The sequence below is a fragment of the Phoca vitulina genome, unplaced genomic scaffold, assembly GCF_004348235.1.
Source record: "Phoca vitulina isolate PV1807 unplaced genomic scaffold, GSC_HSeal_1.0 scaffold15, whole genome shotgun sequence".
NCBI lineage: Eukaryota > Metazoa > Chordata > Mammalia > Carnivora > Phocidae > Phoca > Phoca vitulina.
The window spans coordinates 40,636,756-40,647,784 of NW_022589718.1; the positions used below are offsets into that span (position 1 = coordinate 40,636,756).

The 11,029-nt window shown below is 39.8% G+C and overlaps 1 protein-coding gene across 1 annotated transcript; it reads left to right on the forward strand.

Moving 5' to 3' along the window:
* Positions 1–2,615: 2,615 nt before the first annotated feature.
* LOC116637998 (cytochrome c oxidase subunit 7C, mitochondrial-like) lies at positions 2,616–2,838 on the forward strand. Its single transcript, XM_032413725.1, has one exon. It carries the CDS (start codon positions 2,616–2,618, stop codon positions 2,805–2,807), a length of 192 nt encoding a protein of 63 aa, XP_032269616.1. The 3' UTR covers positions 2,808–2,838.
* The last annotated feature ends 8,191 nt before the right edge of the window (positions 2,839–11,029 follow it).

Genomic DNA, 11,029 nt, shown 5'->3' on the forward strand with positions numbered 1-11,029 from the left:
ATGGGCAGAAGACATGAACAGACATTTCTGCAAAGAAGACATCCAAATGGCCAACAGACACATGAAAAAGTGCTCAACATTGCTCGGCATTAGGGAAATCCAAATCAAAATGTCAATGAGATACCACCTCACACCAGTCAGAATGGCTAAAATTAACAAGTCAGGAAATGACAGATGGAGAGGATGTGGAAAAAGGGGAACCCTCCTACACTGTTGGTGGGAATGCAAGCTGGTGCAGCCACTCTGGAAAACAGTTTGTAGGTTCCTCAAAAAGTTGAAAATAGAGCTACCCTATGACCCAGCAATTGCACTACTGGGTATTTACCCCAAAGATACAAATGTAGTGATCCAAAGGGGCACATGCACCCCAATGTTTATGGCAGCAATGTCCACAATAGCCAACTATGGGAAAACTCCAGATGTCCATCGACAGATGAATGGATAAAGAAGAAGTGGTATATATATATACAATGGAATATTATGCAGCCATCAAAAGGAATGAAATCTTGTCATCTGCAATGACGTGGATGGAACTAGAGGGTATTAGGCTGAGCGAAATAAGTCAATCAGAGAAAGACAATTATCACATGATCTCACTGATATGAGGAATTTGAGAAACAAGACAGAGGATCATAGGGGAAGTTAGGGGAAAATGAAACAAGATGAAACCAGAGAGGGAGACAAACCATAAGAGACTCTTAATCTCAGGAAACAAACTGACAGTTGCTGGAGGGGAGGGGGGTCGGAGGGATGGGGTGGTTGGGTGGTGGACATTGGAGAGGGTATGTGCTATGGTGAGCACTGTGAATTGTGTAAGACTGATGAATCACAGACCTGTACCCCTGAAACAAATAATACATTATACGTTAATAAAAAAAAAAAAAAGGAGTTCTCTTCTAGTAGAGAATGATTTTGTTATTATTATTTTTTTACTTTCTGAAGGTGAATCTCAAAAAGATTTTTTAAATTGTAAAAATATTATAATAAAATAATTATTTTAATTTTAAAAGATGTCTGGCTATAAATACAAAGGCAAAGCATGCTTTGGCTACATAAAGAAATTCTATTTATATTTACAAGTTTGAATTTTGAAACATTTCTTTTGGAGAACTTCTACAAAACAAGGCTGCCTAAGTCAATAGTCCTGGTGGAAAAAGAAGAAACACTTCCAAACTTATTTTAGAACTCCAGCATTACCTTGATGGCAAAGCCAGACAGGAACACCACAAGAAAATTACAGGCCAGTATCCCTGATAAACATAGATGCAAAAATCCTCAACAAAATATTAGCAAATTGTATTAAACAATACATTAAAAGGACCATATGCCATGATCAAGTGGGTTTTATTCTAGGGATGGAAAGATGTTTCAACATCCACAAATCAATCAATATGACACACCACATTAACAAAATGAAGTATAAAAATCTATAATCATCTCAGTAGATGCAGAAAAAGCATTTGACAAAATTCCACATCCATTTATGTTAAAAACTTTCAACAAAGTAGGCAGAGAGGGAGCATACCTCAATATAAAAAAGGCCATATAGGGGCGCCTGGGTGGCTCAGCCAGTTAAGTGGCTGCCTTCGGCTCAGGTCATGATGCCAGGGTCCTGGGATCGAGCCCCGCATCGGGCTCCCTGCTCAGCGGGAAGCCTGCTTCTCCCTCTCCCTCTGCCTGTCTCTCTGCCTACTTGTTCTCTCTCTCTCTCTGTCAGATAAATAAATAAAATCTTTAAAAAAAAAAAAAAAAAGGCCATATATGACAAGCCCACAGCTAGAATCACACTCGAAAGTGAAAAGCTAAAAGCTTTTCTTTTAAGATTAGGAAGAAGACAAGGATGCCCTTTCTCACCATTTGTATTCAATATAGTATTGGAAGTCCTAGCCAGAGCAATTAGGCAAGAAAAAGAAATCAAAGGAATCTAAATCAGAAAGGAAGAAGCAAAACTGTCAGTATTTTCAGATGACATGATATTATATACAGAAAATCCAAAAACTCCATCAAAAAGCCATCGACACTAATAAATTCAGCAACGTTGCAGGATACAAAATCAATATACAAAAATCTGTTGTGTTTTGACACACTAAAAATGAACCATCAGAAAGTTGAATAAAGAAACAATCCCATTTTAAATTGCATCAAAAAGAATAAAATACATGGGAATAAAGTGACCAAGTAGGTAAACACTTGTACACTGAAAACTATAAGACATTCATGAAGGAAACCAAAGAAAATGCAAATAAATAGAAAGACATACTGTGCTCAAGGATTGGAAGACTTAATATTGTTAAAATGTCCATTCCACCCAAAAAAATCTATGGGTTCAGAGCAATCCCTATCAGAATTCCATGGCTTTTCTCACAGAAATAGGACAAACAATCCTAACATTTATATGGAACCACAAAAGACCCTGAATACCCAAAGCAATCTTAAAAAGAAGATGGCAGCATCCTGGTCCCTGATTTCAAACTGTATTACAAATCTATAGCTATCAAAACAGTATGATATCGACACACGCCAAGGAACAAGGTCGTGAGAAGAGGAGACTTGGTGGTGCTGCCATTTCTACAATCTTAGGGTTCTGCCCCTTTCGAAGAACTTCCAACGGCGCCATGTTGGGACAGAACATCTGGAGGCTCACAAGCTCTGTGGTCCATAGGAGCCACTATGAGGAGGGCCGAGGGAAGAATTTGCCATTTTCAGTGGAAAACAAGTGGCGATTACTACTTATGATGACTTTGTACTTTGGATCTGGATTTGCTGCACCTTTTTTTATAGCAAGACATCAGCTGCTTAAGAAATAAGGATGTTTTAATTAACCCATCAAACAGATGTGAAAAGAACATTTTAAGAGGTGCAGTCTCTTTGAAAAATGGATCAAACTCTTGATTTCAACATACTCAGTATGTTTGTAAATAAACTTATGGCATGAATCCTTAATGCCTCTTCTCTGAAACATGGAATGTAATAATTGTGCTTACTTTTTTATTTGGGAAATATTCCAGGATTAGTTTGTTTGGTCAGATTAGTGTGTGATTTAGTCTGTTTCTTGTTTTTAGATTTTGAGGTTTTATTTAATTTTTGATTACTAGGTCAGGACCTTGTTGGTAATTTATGTTATTAAAAATGCAAACTTGAAAAAAAAAGTATGATATTGGCATAAACACAGAAACGTGGATCAATGGAACAGAGTAGAGAGCTCAGAAATAAACCCACACATATAAGGTCAAGTAATTTATAACAAAGGAGCCTAGAATATGCACTGGGGAAAGGACAGTCTCTTCAATAAAGGGTTCTGGGAGAAATGGATCTTACACCAAATACAAAAATTACCTGAAGACAAATTACCTGAATGTAGGACCTAAAACCATAAAACTCCTCGAAGACAACATAAGCACCAAACTACTTGACAGTGGTCTTGGTGATGATTTCTAGACTTGACACTAAAAGCAAAGGCAACAAAGGCAAAAATAAAAAAGTGGGACACATCAAAATAAAAAGCTTCAGCACAGCAAAGAAAACCATCACAAAATAAGAAGGAAGCTTACTGAATGGGAGAAGATATTTTTTAAATCATGTATCTGATGTGGGGCTAATATCCAAAATGTATAAAGAAGTCATGCAACCCATTAGCAAAGAAACCAAACAATCTGATTTAAAAACAGGCAGAGCACAGGACATAGTCAATAATGTAATAGTGCTGTACGGTGACAGATGGGAACCACGCAATTACGGTGAGCACTGCACAGGGTACAGAATCGTACATCTGAAGCTAATAGAACATTGTATAGCAGTGATACTGTGACAAAATTTGTTAAAAGGGCAGAGGATCTAAATAGACATTTTCCAAAGAAGACATACAGATGGACAACAGGTACATAAAAAAAAAAGGTGCTCAACATCACTCATCACCAGAAAAATAGAAATCAAAGCCACGACAAGATATCACTTCACACCTGGAGAATGACTAATATCAAAAAGACAAGAACTAAGTGTTGGTGAGGACGTGGAGGAAAGGGAACCTTTGCACACTGCTGGTGGGATTTTAAACTGGTGCAGCCAATGTGGGAAATAGTATGGAGGTTCTTCAAAAAATTAAAATAGGGCTACCATATGACCCAGCAATTTCAACTTATGGGTATTTATCTGAAGAAAATGAAAACACCAACTCAAAAGGAGTTTCACCCCATGTTCCCTGCAGCATGATTAACAACAGCCTTGATAGGAAAACAACCTAAGTGTCCATCAGTGGATGCATGGATAAAGAGAATACTTTACACACACACAGGAATGTTATTTAGCCATAAAATGAAGGAAATTTTGCCATTTGCAACAACACTGATGGACCTTGAGAACATTATGCTAAGTGAAATAAGTCAAAGAAAGACAAATACCATATGGCCACATTTATATGTGGAATCTAAAAAAAGAAAAAGAGAAAAAACCCCAAACTCATAGATACAGAGAACAGATTGGTGGTTGCCAGACATGGGGGGGGGGGGGGGTAATGGTAGGTGAAATGGGTGAAGAGGGTCTACAGGTACAAATTTCCAGGTATAAAATAAAGTCATGGGGATGCAAAGTACAGCATTGGTATAATAATACTGTATTGTATGTTTGAAATTTGCTAGGAGCATAGATCTTAAAATTCTCATTATAAGAAAAAGATTATAACTATGTATAGGGACAGATGTCCCCAGACCTAGGGACCAGACTTATTGTGGAAATCACTTTGCAATGTACAAAAATATTAAATCATTACATTATACACCTGAAACTAATATAATGTTACATGTCAATTATACCTCAATAAAAAAGTAGTTTCAAAGTTAATAAATTATAAAAAAAAAAGGTCATCTGCTTACAAGTTTTAAAAAACAGAAGAAACACTCCCTTCCTCTCTCAAATAAATAAATAAATAAAATCTTTAAAAAAATCTCTCTCTCTCCCTCTCAAATAAATAAAATCTTCCAAAAGGTCGGGGCGGGGGGCGCGGGTGGCACCTGGGTCACTTGGTCGGTTAAGCGTCTGCCTTCGGCTCAGGTCATGGTCCCGGAATTCTGGGATCGAGTCCCAAATCAGGCTCCCTGCTCAGCAGGTTGTCTGCTTCTCCCTCTCCCTCTGCTCCTCCACCCTCACCCCGCTTGTGCTCGCTCTCTCTTGCTGTCTCTCTCATTTAAATAAATAAAGTCTTAAAAAAAAATTATAGTCTATCATAGTCATTAACTGACACATTTCAACAAGGAGGGACATTGGGTAGTACTCTGAGGGAAGCATGAAATGAGGGCTGTTTTCCAATGATGCATACTTTATATTAGTAAATATTCCTCTTTTAGAAATATATATCTATTATTAAATATATTAATAAATATTTCCCTTTGGGAAAACTTCAACTTAAGAAAAAGCAAGATAAACAACCAGAATATAAGACTCTGTCTAGGGGCGCCTGGGTGGCTCAGTCGTTAAGCGTCTGCCTTCGGCTCAGGTCATGATCCAGGGTCCTGGGATCGAGCCCTGCATTGGGCTCCCTGCTCGGCGGGAGGCCTGCTTCTCCCTCTCCCTCTCTCCCTGCTTGTGTTCCCTCTCTCGCTGTCTCTCTATCTGTCAGATAAATAAATAAAATCTTTAAAAAAAGAACAAACTTATAAGACTCTGTCTTTCCACTTTTGAGCAGACAGCTTTTTCGGCTTAACTAGATGATGATTTGATAATACAGCTGTCAAGGCTTTTCCCTTGGACCCACTTTTTAATTGCTAACGAGCTGAGCTTCTAAGCATTTTAAAAACGTATCCTATCTCATAAACAACTATAGTTAGTTAAATAAACTGTCTTGACATTTAAAAATGGCAGTGATAATGAGCCAAAAAAAAAAAAAAATACTACTGGCCAACAGAATTCAACAGCACATTAAAAAGATCATAGACCATGATCAAGTTGGGTTTATTCCTAGGATGGTTCAACATACGTGAATCAATCAACATGATATACCACATTAGCAGGATGAAGAATAAAAATCAATGATCATAACAATAGAAGCAGAGAAAGCATCTGACAAAATTCACCATCTATTTATGACAAAAACTCTCAACAGGGTGGGTAGAGGTGAATGTACCTCAACATAACAGAGGCCGTATATGACAAGCCCACAGCCACCATCATACTCAATGATGAAGAGCTGAAAGCTTCTCGCCTGAGACCAGGAACAACGCAAGGATGCCCACTCTCATCACTTTTATCCCACATTGTACTGGAAGTCCTGGCCAGAGCAATTAGGCAAAAAAGAAATAAAAGCATCCAAATTGGAAAGGAAGAAGTAAAATTACCCCTGTCTGCAGATAACATGACCTTATATGTATAAAATCCTAAAGATGCCACAAAAAAATACTTGAAACTAATAAATTCAGTAAAGTGGCAGGATACAAAGCCAACATTTTAAAAATCATATACACTAATAACAAACTATCTGCAAAGGAATTTAAGAAAATAATCCCATTTACAAAAGCATCAAAAAGAATGAAATACTTAGGAATAAATTTAACCAAAGAGGGAAAAGACTTGTACACTGACTACTATGAAAATATTGGTAAAAAAAAATTAAAGAAGACATAAATAAAAATACATTGTATGTTCATGGCTTGGGAGACTTAATATTGTTAAGAGTCAAGGCAATCCCTATCAAAATATCAATGGTATTTTTTATAGAAATGGTAAAAATATCCTTAAAACTCATGTGGAACCAAAGAAGACTCTAAAAAGCCAAAGCAACTTGAGAAAGAACAAAACTGAAGGCATCACAGTTCCTGATTTCAAAATATATTACAAATCTACAGTCTCCAAAACAGTATGGTTTTGTCATAAAAACAGACATTTGAACCAATGGAACAGAATGGGGAACCCGGAAATAAACCCATGCATATACGGCCAACTGATCCTCAACAAGCATGCCAAAAATATCCAATGGGGAAAGGAGAGTCTCATCAGTAAGTGGTGCTGGGAAAAGTGCATATCCACGTGCAAAAGAATGAAACTTTACCCTTACTTCACACCACACACAAAAATAAACTCAAAGTGGATTAAAGACTCAAATGTGAGGTCTGAAACTGTAAAACTCCTAGCAGAAAACATAGGGGGAAATCTTCGTGATATTGGTCTGGGCAGTGATTTCTTGGATATAACATCAGAAGCTCGAGCAACAAAACCAAAAATAGACAAATGTCACTACTTCAAGCTAAAGGTTTCTGCACAGAAAAGTAAACAATCAACAGAGTGAAAAGGCAGTCTACAGAATAGGAGAAAATGTTTGCCATCTATAAAACCTAAGAAGTCAATGTCCAGAATATGAAAGGAACTGCTACAACTCAACAGCAGAAAAGGAAATAACCCAATTTAAAAACAGGCAAAGGACTTGAATAGACATTTCTCTATGGAGGACATACAAATGGCCAACAGACACATGAAAAAATGCTCAACATCACTCATCATCAGAGAAATACAAATCAAAAGCACAATAAGATATGACCTCACACCTGTTAAAAATGGCTGTCATCCAAAAAACAAAAAAATAGTAATGTTGGCAAGGACATAGAGAGATCGTAGATGTTGCTTTTACACTGCTGGTGGGGATGCAAAATGGTGCGGCCACTGTGAGAACCAGTATGTAGGTTCCTCAAAAAATTAAAAATAGAACAGTCATAGGATCCAGCAATCCCAGAAAAATTAAAAGAATTAAAATCAGGATCTCAAAGAGAGATTTACACTCCCAAAATCATTGCAGCTTTATTCACAGTAGCCAAAATATGGAAACTAAATGTCCGTCAGCAGATGACTGGATAAGAAAATGTAGCCTTGGGTACAGTGGAATCTTATTCAGCCTTAAGAAGACGAAATCCGCCCACATGTGACAACACGGGTGAATCTGGAGGACCTTATGGGGAATGGAGTAAGTCAGGCACAGGACCACAAGTACAGCGTGATTCCATCTACAGGAAGTACCGAGATCCGTCCATCTCCTAGAGAAAGAGAGTAGATGGGTGCCCAGGGCTAGGGGAGGGGCAGAGGGATGCCGCTGCTCAGAAGCTGAAGAGTTTCGGTTATGGGAGATGCACTAGCTGGAGGGATGGGCAGTGTGGTTCACAATGCTGCGCACTGAAACATTTGTTAAGAAGGTGGATCTTGTGTTCAGTGCTCTTACCGTACACACAGATGCACCAGTCCCTCAGGTTTAATTGGGGGAAAATCAATCTCATACCTACCTAACTTGATTGCTTGTGTTCAATGGTCAGAGAAATCTAGTGATTTTAGGCAAAGAGTGCTGAGAACTCATCTTGTACAGTCGTGTAATTTTACATATGAAGGAAACAATGAGGCCCAGAAGACATAAGGACTCTCCAAGGTCATACGACATGTCACAGCAGAACCGACAACACTGACAGATTCTCCTCGATCTCTCTGCAGGGTGGGCAAGGGCTCCTGCCCGTGCCTGTCCTCCCTTGGGGTCCACGGGTCCAACTCATCTTACCACTGCTCCTTTGACCTGATGTGGCTGCCACTTCCCTCTCCTGTCACGTACACATCAGTTGTCCCCCAGAATCTGTCACTGGACTTCCTCCTGGGCCCTCATCCTGTCTTCTCTCTTTGGGATGGTGCTCTGTCCCATGACTCTCAGGATCCCATTATTGCTCCTGTGCCTCAGTCATGATGTTGGGACCACTGTTCAGTCTTTAGCAGGCTGCCCAGTGATGGACACATTCAGATGTTCAGTAAATACCTTCTTCACAAGAGCGGCACCCTCCAGATAGTGCACTTGGCTCAGCTCTCTCTTGACCAACTTATCTGGACTACCTAAAACCAAGACCATGATCTTTCTTCTGAATGCACCTCCTCCTTTATTCCCAGTTTCCACTAATCGCCTAGACTCCAACCATCGGAGTTATGTTTCTCCTGTATCACTAGATTACAGAGCTAATCAACTGCCAAGCACCGTGGACCCCCTCCCCACTTCTCCTCCAGCCATCTGCTTCCTATTCACATTGCAGATGAACCTATTTCAGTCTAAGCCCAGGCTACTGCAGTGAATTCTGGAATGATTGCTTTCCAGATGCCCATCCTCACTCCAATTCACTGGGTCTTCAGGTTGGTTTCCATAAAACCCAGCTCTGGACTTACTACGTCCTTACTAGGAAGGCTTCAGTGCCTCCACTTTGCACAAAATGTGACATCAGACCCTGGTCCCAGCCCCTTCTCAGGAGTGTGCCCCCTCCAAATGCCCAGGGCTGTTGAAGAGCAGCCGTCCTTAGACATACCTGCTTCCCCACCTACCCCTCCTTCTGCGTCCCTGCCAATGGGGTGGAATCCATATTGTCTCTGTAGTCTTCTTGTAGACCATGGTGCTCAAACCTGGCAATTTTATGAGACTCAACCTGATACCTTCAGAGTCCATTTTAAACACGGTCTCCTCTGTAAAGCTCTGCTCTGTGCTGCCCAGCCCCCAAATTTGGATGGAGGGATCTTTTTGACCATGCACTTTGTTTTTACTGTCCAGCTTGCTTTGACAAGCCTTGCATTACCATAGTGTCTGGGCTGACCTGTAAGGTTCCCTCAGAAGGGACTGGGACTCACTCATCATTTACATTTCACAGAGATTGTGTTTAAAAGTCTGGGGAATTGGATTGCATTTCACTGCATGGCAGGCTTCCTAACTCAAGCCCAGGGCATTCCCCGCACGAACGCTCCTGAAAATGCTGCAACATGAAACTCATTGTTTTTCATATTCAATGCATCACTTTTTATCACACTGCTCAGATTTCCAATCTGCAACATATAAGGGGAAACAGGATTATTTTCTTACATTCAGAAAGATAACTAGTTTCTTTTTCAGTTGTTCTAGTTGAAGGTAACACCATGAAAAGCTGACATATTAACGTATAATGAAGCTATTTCCTCGTTATTTGACATGTTCTCCTGAGACAGCTTTAACATAGACAGAGCACATTTTTACATTTGCCTGTGTAAACTGTATTTCCTGAGTGAGCGAGTGCCCGCAAGGGTTTGAGCCTGCTGGGTTACAGTAACCAGGTAACCTGTAGGACCATTTGGTTTGTTTGTTTAATACATGCGGTGGGCGAAAACTTTAAAACTTCAGGCTGTGATCCTTTTACATCTAAAAATAACAGAGATCCCACCTGCTTCACGACCGACTGACCGCTATGCATCTTTCCAGGAAGACCAGCTACGCTGGGGAAGATACCGAATTAAGAATTTTCTGTCACCATTTTTAGGACTTGGATAGGGAACGATGTCTCCAATTTCAAAAGGTAAAACTACCTTTCAAGTTAGAATTATCAAAATGTCAAAAAAATTTCAATTAGTCATTTTTTAAAATTGTTTAAAACTAGGGCGCCTGGGTGGCTCAGTTGGTTAAGCGACTGCCTTCAGCTCAGGTCATGATCCTGGAGTCCCGGGAACGAGTCCCGCATCGGGCTCCCTGCTCGGCAGGAAGTCTGCTTCTCCCTCTGACCCTCCTCCCTCTCATGCTCTCTGTCTCTCATTCTCTCTCTCTCAAATAAATAAATAAAATCTTTAAAAAAAAAAAAAAATAAAAATAAAAAAAAAAAATAAAACAAAACCAAAACCATATAGAACTGCCTAGCTAATAACAGCTACCTTTCTATTATGGCCAATACATTTCTATAGAGATAAAGAAAAGATATCTAATACTAATTTGAATATGTCTGAGTGGAAGCATCTGTTTCCAAATACCCAGCACTATTTCTTACTCAGCATATGCACACGTCCTAGTGTCTAGGAGGGCTGGAACCTGCATCCTGGAGTCCCAGAAGCCCGTGTGCTCTGAGCGTTGGGACAGGACAGCAGAACCTGCCAGTTGTTGCTGGTGTGAGAACAGCTGAGGTTCTGCCTTCTCATCCGCAAAGATAAACCGACGACTCCCCCAGAGATATTGCGGAGGAGAGGGAAGACCCTGCAGATGCCAATGTCCTCACTGCTGTTTCTTACTACATGTGACTTC